The 18,709-nt window shown below is 38.2% G+C and overlaps 1 protein-coding gene across 1 annotated transcript in view; it reads left to right on the top strand.

The window, feature by feature from the left end:
* LOC111871761 (dynein heavy chain 7, axonemal) overlaps positions 1 to 18,709 on the top strand; it is a 221,471-nt gene that overhangs the window by 131,295 nt on the left and 71,467 nt on the right. The window contains exons 36-41 of the mRNA XM_023865070.2: positions 2,374 to 2,551; positions 5,562 to 5,790; positions 7,831 to 7,988; positions 10,341 to 10,571; positions 11,729 to 11,945; positions 18,422 to 18,557. Coding sequence (XP_023720838.2) covers positions 2,374 to 2,551; positions 5,562 to 5,790; positions 7,831 to 7,988; positions 10,341 to 10,571; positions 11,729 to 11,945; positions 18,422 to 18,557 — 1,149 coding nt within the window. The remainder of the gene's footprint in view (positions 1 to 2,373; positions 2,552 to 5,561; positions 5,791 to 7,830; positions 7,989 to 10,340; positions 10,572 to 11,728; positions 11,946 to 18,421; positions 18,558 to 18,709) is intronic.

Raw genomic sequence — 18,709 nt, 5'->3', positions numbered from 1 at the left:
CTACAACATCAACACAGAACTTCAGTCCTCATACGACCAATTTGCTTGTACCATAGAGTCGCCAGAAACCAATATTGTAAAATCATCAATTCAAAACTCTTATTGAGTAGTAACATCCTTTTATGAGCAGGTCTTCAACTTTGTAAGATCTGAAGTTTCCATTGCCATGGCTGTCTTCTGGGATGTGACATATGGTCTCATAGATGTTTATTGACATTTCAGATTAATGTGCTGCCTACTCCCCATATCATCACATTGTAGAAATCTAAATATTCAAATCCTTACTGGCTTCTTTTTAGTCATGTATAATCATCTTAATACTGATACTGTATCCTCAAGTTTTACACACATTAGTCATGACATAAATTAGGGATGATTAAGAGCATTATGTGGAAGTGGTCCATTAATATTTGTCATCTGTATATAGGATGAAATATATATTATATGTTGTATAACTCTATTCTGAGGACCAAGCGAACATGCAAGTTAATTCAGTATTCTAATATTAAATTGTATTTTCTAAGATTATGGTTCTTGCATCTTTATTTGGTATAGATTTCCTAAAACGAAATTGAAATTGTGAACATATTTAAGTTTAGTGGATAACAAGTAACGTAGGTGATATTATTTTTTCAAGTGCCTTAGGTAAAGCCAAGACTAGGGTGACAGGATAGTAGTTCACATTTTCAATTCTGGGCTTCTACAAAATGCCAGCACGGATCCATGCAATATGTTTTCTTCCAGCACCAACTTAGTTTCTTCTGCTATGCCATGCAGCAGCATGTGTATCATTATGAAGAATACGTGCTGTATGATGAATCGAAAAAGAAACAGTATTGAAGTACAAATAGACAGGTCATTAAATCAGGCATGTTCATACCTAAGTGACCCTGTACTTTTATAGGGCTTGAAGCACAAATTTTCATGGCCAGAGCCAATGCATTAGCGAAAGAGCACTGTATAAAACTATGGATATGAGCCCATCTTCTTGTTAATGTTACAATGGTATTTTGCTTACTCGCCTGTGTTTTAAAGAAAATCCTTGAGGTGGTGTCCATCCACATCAAAACACATTTAGTCCCGGTGTAAGACTGTCTGCGACAGTCATTTATTTCATATAATATATTTCCATCTACAGTGCAACTTATTATTGTGCACTTTTCTTCTCACAAAATGTTTTGGCCATACACGGCCATCATCAGGAGTCTCTAATTTGCTAATATTATGGCACTGTATGGTATGTCCAACTTTGTATATCATCTGGGAATGGAATATCTTTTAACTTAAAATAAATGGACCTTAATTAAAATCAATAAAAACTAGTTAAAATTTTAATATTTTTCTTCGGGTCATCATCCATTCAACCAAACGATATTGTTCTAGATCATCTTGTTTGGATTTATTTGCACACTGGCATGGGTGTTTGTGTATTATTGTGTAGTTCACAAATGTGTTGGTGTAGTTATCATGTATGCCCCTTTGACTGTTGCTTCTTCACTCTGCCTGTGTAGTAGTGTTGTTTATCATTCTGTGTGTGTAGTGTATTTGAGACACCTGATGATGGCTGTGTACAGCCAAAATATGTTGTGAAAAGGAAAGGGGACAATAATAAGTTGCATTATAGATGGAAGTATATTGTACAAAATAAATGATATATTAATACAACAGGACAATCACTGCAACTCACCTTATGTAATATATATTACACTTTTAATTTAATTCTGATTGGACTCTAGATTATGTGGATCGTTCCTGTACATTATTTTGATTAAAGTTCCACAACACATAAAAATCACACACACACACACACACACACAAACAGATCTTGCAAACAAAGTGGCCATAGGCTCCAGCTAATTATCCTTCCACAGAAAATTTCACAAAAGGCCTCTCTAGATTGTTGTGATGTATGGGATGTTGCATAATCCTGCTCCAAATATGCATACTGCATCTCTTCTTCAGTAAGCATTTGAAAGATTTCCCAAATATTTCTCACATAATGCTCAGTGTTCACAGAATTTTAAAAAATCTGGACCCAAGTATTTTCGAACCACTAACTGTGAACCAACACGTTTTCTGATCATGAATTTGGGCTTTATGTAATGTGTGGGTACTTTTGTTATCCCAGTGATGTGTGTTCTCAGTATTAAAGAAACCTCCAAGTTGAAACTAGCGGTATTTCGATGTACTCGTAACCATTCGCGCGCAAAATTCAAATTTCTGGAACTTTTGGACTGCACCATGTATTCTGTAAATATATTTTATCTTTCTATCCTCCCAGCAGTAAAGCCTCTTATATTTTTGAAGTATAAGGTATTAAATTTTATTGAAATGTTCTGTTGTTGTGTTTGTTTATTCTTTCTTTTTTTCCAGGCATGTTTCTGATGCCTTCTTAACACAAGAAGGCAGAAAGACGTATGTTACTTCAGCAGCATACCTGGAGCTCATTCGATCATTCACAGATTTGACCAATGCAAAACAAGAAGAAATAATGAAAGCTAAACTGAGATATATGTGCGGACTGGATAAGTTACTCTTTGCAGCTGAACAAGTAAGACAGTTCTTACCGGTAGTCTCAGTTACAAAGAATGATCATAAGAATGTGGTTTGCATTACTGACAGCGTGGATTGAAGCAGAAATCTTTTTTTTTTTAACATACCGCTTTTCAGTGAGGAGTTAAGTAGCCTTGATGTCTGCAAAAATTATCAACTCAAGGAGGATGAGTTAGTATATATGGCCTGTATCCAGGAGATGGAATATTCATACAAAATCTTTGTGAGAAAGTGTGAATGGAAGAGAATATTTGGAAGAATAATAATAAGATGGATCTTAAAGAAATAAGGTGTGTGGTTATGGACTGTATTCTTGTAGCCCAGTATGGGAACAGGTAGTGGTCTCCTGTGAATGTAGTAATGAACTATTGGTTATCAAAAGCGGTGACAAATTTTTTCCCTAGTTGAGTGAATATTAACTTCTCAAGAAGGGCTCTGTTCAAGGGAGACAGCTAGTTAGGGTGAGCAGTAAGAGGAAGACTAAGGAACCACTGAATGGAAAATTTTGGAGCATTACAGGCATGAATTTGCTGGTTTGTGTAAAAAGGAAGACTGAAAATTTTGATGTTACTCTTATCATTTGACAGTTAACTGAATATATTATGTTACAGAATTTAACAACAACAACAACATTAATGGTAATAATAATAGCAAGAGCAATGATGACAATGATGATAATTATTGAGTTGTTTATTTTTAATATGCTGAATAAATATCTGCAGGAGTCAATTACAGAGACAGCACAACCAATGAAAACATGCATCCATAGGTATCAGAAGAAAATTATTGATGGATGGAAACTCTTCTTCGTTTACAGTGTGGGAACCCCCACATACTAACTCGCAGCTTCGTTTGCCTAACAGACAGCATTCAACTTCTGCTCAAACCAAGTCAATGTCACATTGCAGCCAGCACTCATATTTATACAGCACTCGATGTCCAGCCCACCTGTAGATCATCACATGCGCTAGCCAATCAGTGCACAGAATCACAACTGCAACTTTAGCTCCGCCCAACAAGCATGGTATAAAAGGCGGAGTTCAAAACTCGCTATGATCAGTTCTTCTTTGATCGTCCTCACTACGACAAAGACAGCTAACGCAGCTACTCTGACATCACGAAGCAGCAACAGCTCTCCAGCAACCGTGCCGAGACAACTGCTCTGTCATCAATCGCGTCATAGGCAGCTGTTCCTACCAGCGCATGCAGCACCGAATCACTGGCCAGCCAGACCAGCTGAACAGCCATGAAGAAAACCTGGTCTGCTACAGAGCAGCTAATGCTACTAGTGCAAGCATGGTCGAACAGACAGCCCTTTTCAGGGCCCGCAAATTTGTGAGCAACTATTCTGTACATTCGAGAATAACATATACAATTGTAAGATTTGAGGCTTTCACGGCGGTGACTATGAAGAAAGCAGTCTTCTGGGATTTGGCACCGTGTATAAGTGGTGTTAACCGACGTTTCGGAGGAACGTATCGCCTCCATCTTCACAGTCTGCTTTTACCATTCTCACGGTCTTGTCGCTTGCAGATTTCTTATACTTTTTCTTCTACCCTGAAGATGGAGGCGATACGTTCCTCCGAAACGTCGGTTAACACCATTTATACACGGTGCCAAATCCCAGAAGACTGCTTTCTTCAACGTATACAATTGTTATAGTTAAACGTGGTTGTCTCTTAGAACATCGACATCCCACAACAGTGATATGAAAGGTGACACAAGAATTAAATGTTTTTTTTTCTAATCTGGTGCAAGTTAATGATTTGAGCTTGCTCCACTCTGAATCAATTTTTAATATAAGAGGTTCTCATATTATGATTAAAAGGTGACACAAAGTCATAGTTCTAATTTTTCTTGCTGGACAGAAGGTGAAATGGAGCTACAGATCCCCGTTGTAGATTTCCTATGTAGGATTTAGTGTTCTTACAGCAATTTTTGTGAAGATTTCTATCTTCTGAAATATAATGCAGTGTAACCTGTTGAAAGTCAACTGACGTTTTGGAGTTGTATGTCACTTTCTTGCTTGGCATATTGTTTTACCCTGAAAATGGAGGAAACATGTTACTATAAGACATCGGATGACTTTCAGCAGACTTCATACCATTATTATCAAAAAGACAGAATTCTTCATAGATTTCTGATGGTCTTAGGTTATCCAGATTTACATGATTTTCTCCCACAACTGTAAAAGCATCAGCAGCAATAACTTCCACTGGGTTTACTGCACCTGACATTGAATTCATGGAATGGTAGCCAAAGTTGATTGTTTAATGTGGAATGCATTTGCAGAGCACAAATAACATTGGAGACAATAACAGCATCCTTTTGTGTTGAATAAGCAGGCAATGACCCATTATAAAATTGAGTTTTGGGAAGTTTATAGTTAGATTTCCTCCCAGAAAGCCCTGCATTTAAGACTTCAGGGATGTGTTCTTATTCTTTGGCTGCTTCATGTCATTGTTAATTTCCATAGCCATATATACCAGAGATTTTAGCATTTCCATTGTATATATGCCATTTAAATGTATTGTTTCAATTTTATTGCTAAAGGAATGAACATCATTAAAGAGGGTAAAATAAATTGCCACTGTGGAGACAGGTAGTTCTTTATGTGCAGTCTTAATGGGGGCATCAGCATTTATAGTAGCTCTTGTAAGTTTTATATAGTCAGCATGCTGATGATGTGTACACATTACATTCTGACCCACTTATTTGCAAACAACTGAATTTTTAAGAATACATAGTTGAATATCAGTTCAGTAGTTTCATTTGCTGTTCAGTCTGTGTTGTATGGAAATGTAAATAATGAATTATGAATTATGAATGCAGTTTTTTCCCCCATGAAATGATTTCACATAAATTAAACAGGAACTTACTGGCCACTGCCTAAAAAATATTAGGCCCATAATCATCAGCTGCACTTGGAGCAAAAGGGGCACATATTCAGCATGTCTGTGCACATCATAATTAATGAATAAAAATAATAACAATAATAATTTACTTAGGTTGCAGCAATGCAGAAGGAACTGTCAGAGTTGAAGCCTCAGCTAGTTCTGGCAGCTGATAGGGGCCGGGATATGATGAGAGAGATTGAAAAGGAGACAGTCAAAGTTGGGGCTGCTTCTTCTCAAGTTCGATCAGATGAGAAAATTGCCAACTTGCAGGCAGCTGCAGCTCAAGATCTGAAGAGTGAATGTGAAGCTGATTTGGCTCAAGCAATACCTATATTGGAAGGTAAGATACAGCACTGTGGAAGTTATGTTGACTGATGAGAAATGCCCAATGCATTCTCAAGAACATTACTTCTGTTCTTTTGAATGTGTTCTATGTTGACCTACCATATCCTGTTTCCCATAGCCCAGATCAATTATCTACTATGAAAACATATTATTTTAGCCAGTATGCAGTGAAATTAATTTCCCACTGTCACAGCTGCTGTGCAATGAAGTCTTCTTGGGCATATCCTATATTTTGGAGACAGCCCCTGCCTCCATCATCAGGGATTGATGTGATTTTATTTTTTATTTGTAATTACATTTCATAGATTCAGTTGTTACCCAGTAGGGCTGGATATAAAATTTGTCACATACAAAGTCTTACATAAAAGATCACATGCAATAAATATAAATATACAATATTAAATGTAACATATAAAATTTAAGATATAAAATATTAAAATATATATAAGGTAAATAGGGCCTCATGCAAAGAGCACAAGTTGCCAGTCCAGTTTTCCCATTTTGAAAAATACATACATATTAAGTCCATTCTCAGCCTTAACTGACTAGAATTGTCAAGTGTTAAACTAATCAGTACAGCCACTATTAAATCCAACCAAAGGGAGTAACTTACAATACATTTACTCATACTATTTATTTACCCTCTATTTTTGTAACTCTTGTATGCCCTATAAATTCATCAATAGAGTAAAAAGAATTTCTCAGCAGATATGAGTGATGTTGCTTCATATTGTGCTTATACCCACGGGGATGCTCAACTGCCCCAGCATGGACTGCTGAGTGAAGTGTAGACAAACTCAGGTGGTCATTATTTTCTGCATCAGAGTGAATTATTAGGGGAACAATGGACAGTCAGGTGGTAAGTGATGTCCTGTTCCAGCATGGATTGGTAAGGGAACAGTGGACAGAGTCAGAAGGTAAATGGCTTTCTGTCACAAGCCAGAATGATAAGGGAACAGTGGGCAGAGTCAAGTGGTCATTGGTATCCAGCCCCCACGTAAATTGGTAGGGGAACAGTTGCAAGAATCAGGTGGTCAGTGGTGTCCTGTCCCAGCATAGATTGTTAAGGAAACAGTGGACAGAGTCAGGTAGTCAGCTGTCACAATTCATGTTGCTTAATCTGTTCATTACACCATGTTAGCTGACATTTGTTTTTTGTTATGATGTTTTTTGATGGACCCCCACATATTGATGGTGTGTACCATGAACAGCTTAGTGCACTGTAAAAAATTCAAGGGCAATACAGTTGTGTCCAGAACAACAAGCTACCTGGACAGCTTGGTGAAGGAGGCCACAGAAAACTACAGCAAGGATACAGAATTCCCTCTAAGCTGTTTATTGTATCTGGCAACCAACATGTTTAAACAAGAAGTAACCACCAAAAACCCTTACAAAGAACTACAGCTAATGTGCTGTAATGTAAAGTGGAAGCAATATGGATTGTATTGAATAATGGTATGACTCTGTCCGTTCTTTCCCCAGTAGTCTGCAATGGTACAGGACACCATTGAGTGTCTGACTCCACCAACTCTTCCCTCAGTAGTTTGCGCTGGGTAAAGATACCAGTGATTACCTCACTCCACGTTCAGGGAATAATCTGTGGGAATAAACAGGACTTGCAACCACATCACTCTTCACATCACCCCCTGAGCATGGAGACAGGAACAGTCTCTGAAATAGATACAGACTCCATCTTCATAATGATGATATTTGAGAAGACTTCATTGTAAACTATACCCTGGTCATGCAATATGTTGTGGATATGCTGTCAGTGTTGATAACTTGAAAAATGATCATGGTAACTTTAATACAGTGAAAGTAATCCAAATATTGACATAACCAGAAGTGAGTATAAAGTGCAGATAATAATGCGTGTACCAATGGATGGTTCACAGTCATGAGCTTACAGCTTATGCACACAAGAAATGAAAGTAATGGCAGTTATTTTGTTTTGATTTAAGACTAATTGAGATTAACTGCAAAAAGAGAAACTACAGTGCACATCATTTCTGCTGAATCTTTTCCATCCTTGCAGATGCAATTGCTGCACTTAACACATTGAAACCGACGGATATCACATTGGTGAAATCCATGAAGAATCCTCCTGATGCAATCAAGCTGGTAATGGCAGCAGTTTGTGTGATGAAAGATGTGAAGCCAGATAGAATTAATGATCCTACTACAGGCAGAATGGTAAGAGTACTACAAGAACTGGAATTATGCATAACTTTCTTATCTACATATGTAAACACTGCAGCTGAGATGCCACAGTGTTTATGTGTGTCTAATGGTGGTGGTGGGCGCTGCCAGCGTCGTCATCATCTGTACATAGTCTGTGCAACAATAAAGGAACTGTTGGGAGAAGTGTTTCCTGTGCAGTACATGCCAAGGTGTTATATACCGAACAAGTCTTGAATTTAGTTAGTTGTGAGACAGTTGGTGGCCAGCAAGGACATGGATGCAGAAGCTGAGGAAGCTACAACATTGGAAGCCGTTTGCAGGCGACCGCCAGTGAAGACACAGCAGGCTGAGAAGTTTTATTGCATCCTGTAGTGAATTAGCAATAGCGCCATAGTTACTTGTAGTTATGATGTGTAAGTGTTCAATAGAGCCTCTTACCAATCCAAACCCCACCTGTAGTCACTGTATCACGTGACAATATTATCTTACTTATTCACATACCGGGACGAGTGAAATTCATCACTCAGTGTGAAAAGATTACAAGAAGTGAAGACTGTTTATAACTTGTTGGAATTTATAAGGATTGAAGAGAAAATTAGGAAATGCAGAATTTAGAGATATTATAAAGGACATGGCTATAGTAGGTGTAGTAGAAACTTGAGTAGAAGAGAAAGATAAGATTGAAATTAATGTTATCTCATGTGAGTAAATTAAGGAAAGGAAAATAAAGGTGTTATTTAAGAAGAGTCGGGGGCACATGGTAGCGTAGTTGGTTGAGGCACTATGCTACAAGCTTGAAGATCGCGGGTTCAAATCTTGGTGAGGTCATTAGATTTTTTCAATTGACCTAATTCCTCCAGCCGCACTATGACCCTAGGGTCAACTCAGCTTCTAACAGAAATGAGTACCAGAAAATAATTAAATAATTTTCCTAGGGAGTAAAGCATGGCCGGTGCGTAAGGCTGACAACCTTACAGCCATCTTTGATGCAGTTGTCTAGATAATGTGAGACCCTCAACGTCAAACAACCCTTTGGGCCTTCACGGCCTGTTACAGGGATAGCTTTACTTTTTACTTCTACTTTATTTAAGAAGAGTCACCATGCTATTCAGAGAAAGCCTGTGACATAGCAGAAATAAAATAAATAAGTGAAATGGCAGATGTAATATGGATATCACAAAGAGATGATGTAGGAAGGGAGGGGAAGGTATGCACTGTGTTGTGTTATAATCTGCTGAAAGTATGCAGCTATGAATATCAGTGTTTTTTATGGATCTGTAAAATGAAGTCGTGAAAATTAAGAATGTACTGGGGGAAGCAGAATTTATAATTGTAGGAAAGTTCTGGAATAAGGGACTTAACTGCAATATAATATGATGAAGAAGACAGGGATATGATGAAATTTTATTTCCTAAATCCCATAGAAACAATGAGGATAAGACACAAAGTGAAGAAGTTAAAAATTAATTAATTTGTGTGAGGTACTAGAGTTACAAATTTTAAAGAGTAGTAGAAATTTCACTGTACAGTTCCAGAATGGTTGAGAAGAGAGAGATATTACATAGTATTTCTAATACTGGTCTTTATATTCAAGTGGCATAGTTGGTACAGTTTACCTAGTGTTATACATTTTCAAAAATTCCACTGTCAACATCAGTGCACTTTGCAACTCATGAGGACATGATCATCTTAGTGCATCTTTACTACAGTACATCTGTCCTATACTACTGAACAACTATGAAGAGGAGAACTGTGAACTGGTGAAGCCAGGAGAGGAATAACATGGAAGAAAATAAGATTTTGGGGAACTGAGGGTGCTGGAGAGAACAACAAATGGGGAATTTATTGCATATCTAGCAACATTCAAGACTGGAACTATATAGTGAATTGAAAATGAAGATAATTTGGAAGGACCAGATTTTGGGCAAGATGGGTTAGAAATATCAGTGAAGAAATAGGTATTAGGAGGATAGTTGCATCCAAGAATAAAGAGCAATGGCAGAAAAGTAAATTGAAGAAGTAAAAATAAAGATAGACACAAGTGAAATAAATCAAATGCTGTAAATTTGTTTGAATTTCAGTGATTAGATGTTTAATGTTTATTCCAAAATGAATTCTTAATTTTAAAAGAAAGTAAATGGGTATCATTTTCATGAAAATTCAGTATTTACACAAGACACTGCATTTTGTAATATTTAATGTACATTTAAAGTACCATTTAAATTGTATTTCATTTTTCAGAATACATAAACTGACAGGTAACTAAATTATGATTCTCAGACCATATCACTTATGTTCATTTTACCTGGTCAAGCTTGTAGGACCATTCCCACTTAATGATGATTCCCTGAATTGCTGTTCCAGATAAATGATTACTGGGGACCTAGTAAACGAGTGCTAGGAGATATGTATTTTCTCCAGTATTTGAAGGATTTTGATAAAGATAATATTCCTCCTGCCATAATGAAGAAAGTCAGAACTGAATACCTTCCAAACAAGGACTTCAAACCTAGTGTTGTGGCCAAGGCTTCTAGTGCTGCTGAAGGTCTGTGTAAGTGGGTGATTGCCATGGACATGTATGATAGAGTAGCAAAGGTATGTAACACTGTCATATTTTGTATCTATGATAACGGAACATTAAGTTTTAATCCTAATGGGTTTGAGTCACAATGAGGCCATTGGATTTTTTAATTTACCTAATCCTTCCAGCCACACTGGCCCTGGGGTCGACTCAGCCTCTAACAGAAATGAGTACCAGGAATCTTCCTGGGGGGTAAAAAGCAGCCGGCGCATAAAGCTGACAACCTTACTGCCATCTGTGAGCCAATCATGTATAAGATGTGGGAGCCACAAACACTCACACCCCTATAGGCCTTCATGGCCTATTACAGGGACAACTTTACCTTACTTTTTATACCGGACATAGCATTGAATCACATCCTTTGCCTTTTCAACCCAATCCACATCACAACACATGTCTCTAAGATCAGTTCTTCTATCAGCTTCCAAACCCCTTTTTGTTGCATAGTCTGGATACTGGGTGCATCTTTTTCTTCCAAGTGGACATGTTAAGATTGTTATCAGCAAAATTTCATATGTATGCTGTATTTCCAGCCCATCATAACTGATAGTACCATAACATTAAAATTCACATGATACCTGCTTGTCTGTACTACGTGTNTATTACGTACATAAAATAATAATACGAATATTTGTATATTACAGATAACACCTGTACAGTGTGAAAACAAGAACTAGCCGCTCCAGCACTTAGACATAGGGCGAGTAACCCTAAGAATTTTAAATTTAAATTTAAAATTTAGAGAAAATTTTAAAAGATTTTAAAAACATCATAACTAAAGATTTTTAGAGTGCTACTACAAGAATATCGGGTTTGACGTGTGCAACATAATCTACATACCAGACAGATATCAACGACGTAGATGTTGATAATACGAAGAACGTGACATTGTGTTTTTAAATGTTAAGTTTTAGACTGGGTTCAGTGCGGCAGCAACGTTAAGAGTATACACCTGATGATGGTCGATAGAGGCCGAAAAATGTAGTGTAGAAAGAACAAGATCAAAGACATATAAATGTATATTGTTTGCACTTAGGATGGAGTTTGTATCATTTATCGTGTAGAGTGCAACAGGATGCTTAAATATAATACCCTTCATTGTATTTAATAAAAATGCACATGTATTCGCCTAAAAAGACATTTTGAAAAATCTGTGTATAACTTTGTATAGGAAGTTGCCCCAAAGAAGGCAAAACTGGAGATAGCAGAGGCAGAGTACAATGATACAATGGCCTTATTGGAGGAAAAAAGGTCCCAACTTCAGACACTTGAGGCACAGTTAGCTGAATTGCATCAGAAACTAAGAGAAGCAAATGAACGGAAGAAAGCGCTTGAAGATGATGTTATTCTTTGTACAAACAAACTGATGCGAGCAGAGAAGTTAATTGGTAAGTTAACAGATTCATTTTTTCTGTGTGCTTTTAAGTACATTTTATTGATACCTATTACTACTCTACCTTGTTCCCTGAACACACTACTTATTCTTAAGAGTGTGTGTGTGTGTTTGTGTTTTTATATATATATATATATATATACTTACTTACTTCCTTACTTACTCACTCATGGAGCTGAGCCCTTCTGCAGGAGCCGCCAATTCTGCAGCCACTGAAGAATTTCCAACATTTTATGGAACCCAGAGGTTCATTACCATGTTCACAAGAGCCCTCCACTGGTTCCTATCCTGAGCCAGATCAATCCAATCCATACTATCCCATCTTATCTGTCTAAGATCCATTTTAATAATGTGCACCCACCTAAGCCATGGTCTTCCCAGTGGTCTCTTTCCTTCTGGCGTTCCCACCAGTATAATATATGCATTCTCATCTCCATTTGTGCTACATGCCCTGCCCACCTCATCCTCTTTGACTTGATCATTCAAATTGTACTTGGAGAAAAGTACAACTTATGAAGCTCCTCATTGTGCAGTTTTCTCCAACCTTCTGTCACTTCATCACTCTTTGGTCCAAATATTCTCCTCAACACCCTGTTCTCAAACACCTTCAGTCTATGTTCCTCCCTTATGGCCACGCCATAGCTCAAGCGGTTAGTCGCTGACTTCCCACCGCAGCAGCCTGGTTTCGATCCCTGGCCTGGCCAAGTGGGATTTGTGGTGGACAAGTGGCACTGGGGCAGGTTTTCTCTGAGTACTTCGGTTTCCCCTGCCAATCTTCATTCCACCAATTACTCCACAATCACCCTCACCTATCATCGGGCTGGTATAATAGGCAAGAAGTGGCCGCAGTACAAGGGACGTAGTCCCACCCCACTAGAAATAAAAAAATTAATGTTCTTCCCTTAATGTCAAAGACCATGTTTCACACCCATACAGAACCACAAACAAAATTATAGTTTTCTATATTCTAATTTTTATGATTTTGGACATCAGACAAGAAGACAAAAGGTTCTGGACTGAATGGTAGCAAGCATTAACCGAGTTCATTCTCCTCTTAATTTTCTCCTGAATCAGGTTTTGATCTGTTATCGTTGGTCCCAAATATCTGAAGTGTGCCACATTTTCAAAACATCTATTTCCTATCTTTATGTCATGATTTTGCCCTGCGTTTTGTTTATGAGACAGCAACATATACTTAGTTTTCTCTGTGTTTACTTCTAGACCAACCTCTGTACTTGCATCAATTAAAATTTGTGTGTTTTTCTTTCTGGTATTTACATTATCACCCAGTAGATTCACACCATCAGCATAGACCAACAGCTGATGTGTCCCATCTAATTTCAGTCCTTCCTGGTTTCCCTGGACCTTCCTAATGGCATATTCTAAAGCAAAGTTGAAAAGGAGTGGCAATAAAGCATCTCCTTGTTTTAGACCATTCTGGATAGGAAATTTATCAGACAAATGTTTACGTACATAGACTTTACTATATATTTTGTTTAATCACATTTTAATCAAACTAACTAGTTTCATGGGTATCCCAAACTCTATGAGAATATTGTACAATACTTCCCTCCTGAATGAATCATAGCCTTTCTTGAAGTCTATGAATAGCTGATGTACTCTTTCATCGTACTCCCATTTTTTCTCCGATATCTGATGAATGCAAAAGATCTTATCTGTAGTTGATCTGTTACATCGAAACCCACACTGATGATCCCCAGTAATTTCATCTATATATGGACTTATCCTTGAGAGAAGAATATTGGATAAAATTTTGTATGAAGTTGATAGCAGTGACATCCCCCGATAATTACTACAGTCAGTTTTATCACCCTTCTTGTGAACTGGTACAATAATAGACTCCTTCCACTGATCACGCAGTTTTTCCTTATGCCAAATAGAATTACGTAATTAGATTGTGAATCTTAGAATATAATATTTCACCTCCTGCTTGAATAAGTTCTGCCGGAATTGGATCACTACCTGGCGATTTATACCTTTTCAATTTTACTATAGCATGTTCAGCCTCAGAAGTGCTAGGATCGGTTATTAATGGCTCACTGTATGGATTTCTGTCTGCCTAACAGCACTGGCCCTATGTACATTCAATAACTGGGAGAAGTATTTCCTCCACCTATTCAAAATGTTGTGGGAATGTTCAAGCAGATCACCATTCTCATCCTTCACTAAGTTACTGCTAGGCTGGTAACTCCTCTTAAAGTCAGTTATTCCTCTATTGAGGTCTGTAATGTTCTTGTTCTTACTGTTCATTGCAAGCTCATCAATTTTGTCTTTCTGATATTCCCTCTTTTTTCTTCCTCAAATGACTGCTGGTTTCACGTTTTATATTGTTCAGATTATCCCCATTTAACTCGTTCGGATCCTGTAACTATTGCAATTTGGCCTGCTCTCTTTGATCTCATAATTCTGAGCATCCTCCATCGAACCATGGATTATGCTTCTTCTGTTCATAATAACCTAGACTCTCTTTGGCAGACATTTTTATATTCTGTCTAATAGTTTCCCAAGCTTTATTAACATCCACCTCAGTTTCCAAGTTTTCCAAAGCCGCGAACCTGTTTGAGATTTGAACACAATACTGCTCTTTACCGTCTACCTCATTTAATTTCTTGAGATTGAACCTCTCCATATGAAATCTGTGTATTGTTTGTTTGCTCACTGCCAGTCTTTCCCTAAACTTTGCCACCACCAGGTAGTGGTTAGTATCACCATCTGCTGCCCTGAATGATCGGACATCAAGTAATCTTGAGTGCTGTCTCCTGTCTATCAAAATATGGTCTATTTGATTGTGTATCTTCCCACCAGAAGATGTCAAAGTAAATTTATGGATGCTACGATGTGGAATCATTGTATTATTTACAGTAAGATTTATTTATGTGGCAAAGTTTACTACTCTAACTCCATTATCATTACTAATTTCATGCAAACTCTCATTCCCAGTCATTGGTTTGAAAATGTCTTCCTCCATACTTTGGCATTGAAATCTCCTAACAAAATTTTCATAGGGTACTTCAGGAATTTATCAAATACATGTTCTAGTTCTTCATAGAATCTATCCTTTATGTCATTAATTTTATCTTCTGTTGGGGCATGAACATTCATAACAATGATATCACACTAGCAACCTTTTAGTATTATATATGATATCCTATCACTAACAGACTCTACCCTCTTAACTGCTGATACGATTCTCTTTTGTACGAAAAAAACCTGTACCTAATTCATGATTTTCATTACCCTATCCATAGAAAAATGTATAGTCTCCTGCTGGTGCAATGCCACATCCATACCATCTGACCTCATGTACTCCCACTAATTTCTTAAATCGCTTAGTAGGGGGTGGAGACCATCTGGGTCCACTCGGCACGGTGGCCATTGATTGGCCTATTGTAGCCTGCCCCGGATGATTATAATGATGGAGAATTTGGTAGAATGAAGCGTGGCAGAGGAAATCGAAGTACTTGGAGAAAACCTGCCCCAACGCCACTTTGTCCACCAGAAATCCCACTTGACTAGACCCGGGATCAAACCTGCCATGGTGTGTACTCCCAATAAATCTAACTTATATTTTAAGATTTCCTCCACCAATGCCCTGAGAGAACCTGCTCTATAGAAACTTCAAACATTCCAAGTGCCAAATATCATAATCATTTTCTTTAGCTTAGTTCATTTATCCAAGGAATCTGTCCAGGTCCAAGGCTTTGTGTTCATTTTCATAACATAAGTATTTTTTACGTTGAGGAGTCATTAGCCCCAATCCCAACCCCCAAGCCGGAGGACCACCCCTTGTCGGCTGTCCGCAACTACTTATTCAATATATTCGCAGCTTTTCTCAAAAACTGGAGGACGTCTCCTCCATCTGCAACCTGAAGATGTGCCATACCGTGGTGACAAGGGACCCACCTAACATGGTATATATATATTGTCACGTATTGGGTAAGTCATGCGACAAATAACTTTATGCCATATTGAATGTAGCAAATTTATTCCACTCACTCTTACAATTACACAATTTACAATTTCTCAATTACTGCCATCAGCAGTATCACAAATACTTCTGTAGTCACTGCCATGTACTCGATACAACCTGACTTGGCGACTGCTAGATTGAAACTGACTGGTTACTCCCTGTCTGGTTACTCTTATAAATCCTCAGTCGCACAGTGGAAAACCCACATCACTTCACTGTTGTGGAAACACTGTGTTTACAGGCATTGCTGGGGAACACTGCCAAGAGTTGTTTATTGATGCGTAGTAACCACGGTGTCCCCTGTTATGTCACCGCATCTTCCTTGGGAACTTCTTTTTGTGCCACGTCAGGTTTTGTTACTACCAAGGTCGGCTCTTTCTCTTCTAGATGTGCCTCCATCTTTTGGCAGGCAATCGTCTTCATGTCTCTGTCCGGTTTGGTTTCGGCCACAATCTCCTTGTGGCTGGCATCCGTCCCTTTTCGCATGGTGGCCATCATTTCTCTCCAGGCTTTCGTGTCGGTGTCCGCCTTTTCTTGCCAGACTTTCCTATCAGCCATCATTTGTTCTTGGCCAGTTAATACGCATTCTGTCATCCGTTGTATGTCCATTTTCATAGGGCAGCGCTATAAATACACACTTCAGTCTTCAGTTCAAATTGTGGCAGTATTAAAAGTCGATGCACTCGTAAATTCGATTATTCGTTGAGGCGTGTTCAAGTTTGTAAACCAATTCTGAGACAAAATTGTCACGTGTTGGGTGTGTCGCGCGACAAATAAGTTCACGCCATTTTGGATATAGTGAATTTATTGCACATTCGCTCTCAGTTATCGCTCGCTATAAAATCTTCTAACCACCCGTTTGGTTCTTCTTTCCGCGACTGCTGCTATGTTTCAACTAACTGCTTAGTCAAAGTCAAAGTCACATTGCAACTGATGGCCAGTCAGTAAGTCTTGGTATTGAGCACCCTGCTGGGGCTCATGACCAGATATTTATTACTGTTTGACAGTTACAGTCTTGTTTTTTGAGGGCGCCCTCTCTGATGAAAGGACGGGTCTGTCTTTTTTATATGCTGTTGGTCCCCGCCAGCGCAGTCTTTCTCCTATCTGATTAGGCATTCCCGTCTTCTTATAAACCCTCAGTCGGACAGCAGAAAACGCACCTCGCTTCCCTGTTACGTAATCGCCGTGTTTACAGGCGTTGCTGGGCAATGCTGCCAAGAGTTGTTTATTGCTGTGTAGTAACCGAGGTGTCCCCTATTACGTCACTGTGGGAAGTGCTGTTACATCACCACGGGAGGCGACGGAGTGTTTACGAGCGTTGCATAATGATGGAAGGAGGGGGAGTGTGTGATGTCACCCGTGAGACCGCAGAGTTCAAGTGACCCTTACATCCTCTTGCACCATCCACGTCACAATATATATATACACATAATTATACCTCCATGTCTCACGCATATATTTAAAAATCATCACAAATTATATCGTCCTTTCATTGTTACTGACAAAAATTTTCTGCAGTACAGGAAAGCATGCTGCACACTGTGGACAGCATCATTGCTTTAAAATATATAAAGTGCTTTAACATTGATCTTTTTTTTTTCATGAAACTCCACAGCATAAGGAAAATTGAAGGAAATGAATGCCTTTCATACCAGTTGAATTTGGAAATGATCAGCTATACCTAGAGGGTTTACAAATGGGCAGTTATGTTTAATCACGAATTATGATAATTAAGTGACACTTTTGTTTGCTAATTGTTGAAGGCATAAATTACAATTTGGTATTTTGTCTTATTCTTTCACTGAAATATCTGTTTCAAGATATTATCTCTGAGAGTGCAATATTATCTGGAAGTTTACACATGCTGAACTGCCTTACACTATTGAATCACAACACAAAAACTGGTGCTTATCATGTTCCTCAAATATGCAAAAATTTTAGATATATAGATGGAAGGAGCCCTCTCTTCTGGAATAAAAGGCTGTATAGTCTGTTGAAAGTCAACTGACATATTGGAGGAACATGTCACCTCCAAAGGAGTCTGTAAGACTCTTCATAACCTCAAATCCTATGTAGATTACAACAAGACACTTATACTTGCTACTTGCTGATTTCCTGTTTGGCTTTGATCCTGAAGATGGAGGCAGTATGTCCCTCCAATAAGTTGAACTCTTACCAGACCTAAATTCCAGAATTTGATTGAATTCAACCTTTGCAATGTTTCTTGGAGATGATATTGGAATTTAAGAGTGTTTTCATCACTAAATAATCAGTCTTACATCATTACATTCAGTATTCCAGCCAAACAGAAATGTGTTTGATTTGTGGTCAAGTAGGAGCCAGTTTAAATCCCATTTGTATGACAGATGTCTGAAATGTTGTGGTGCAGGCTAAATAAAATGTAGCATTTTGGCATTACTTTTAACGTCCTTTGTACTGTGAAAGTTAAAGCTCTACTGAGAAATATGTTTCCTAATCAGGAGGTCTTGGGGGCGAGAAGACTCGCTGGTCAGCTGCTGCCAGTGCATTGCAAGAAGACTATGACTCACTTGCAGGAGATATACTGATTTGCTGTGGTATAATTGGTTACTTATCCCCACTCACCAGTTCATACAGGTAAATCCTGGATTTAATTCTCAGAATTATGGGGGTTTGGGCTTTGTCTATTGTCCGTTATTCTAAAAATTAGAGAAGACAATTTTTATTGCATATTTACCTTTGTCTCCCTTTGACAATGCCTGGTTTCAGGTATTTATATAATTTTAGTT

This window comes from Cryptotermes secundus, unplaced genomic scaffold (assembly GCF_002891405.2).
Source record: "Cryptotermes secundus unplaced genomic scaffold, Csec_1.0 scaffold742, whole genome shotgun sequence".
NCBI classification, from domain to species: Eukaryota; Metazoa; Arthropoda; class Insecta; order Blattodea; family Kalotermitidae; genus Cryptotermes; species Cryptotermes secundus.
The sequence above is the reverse complement of the archived record's forward strand: the minus strand, read 5'-3'. Positions and strand labels throughout refer to the sequence as shown.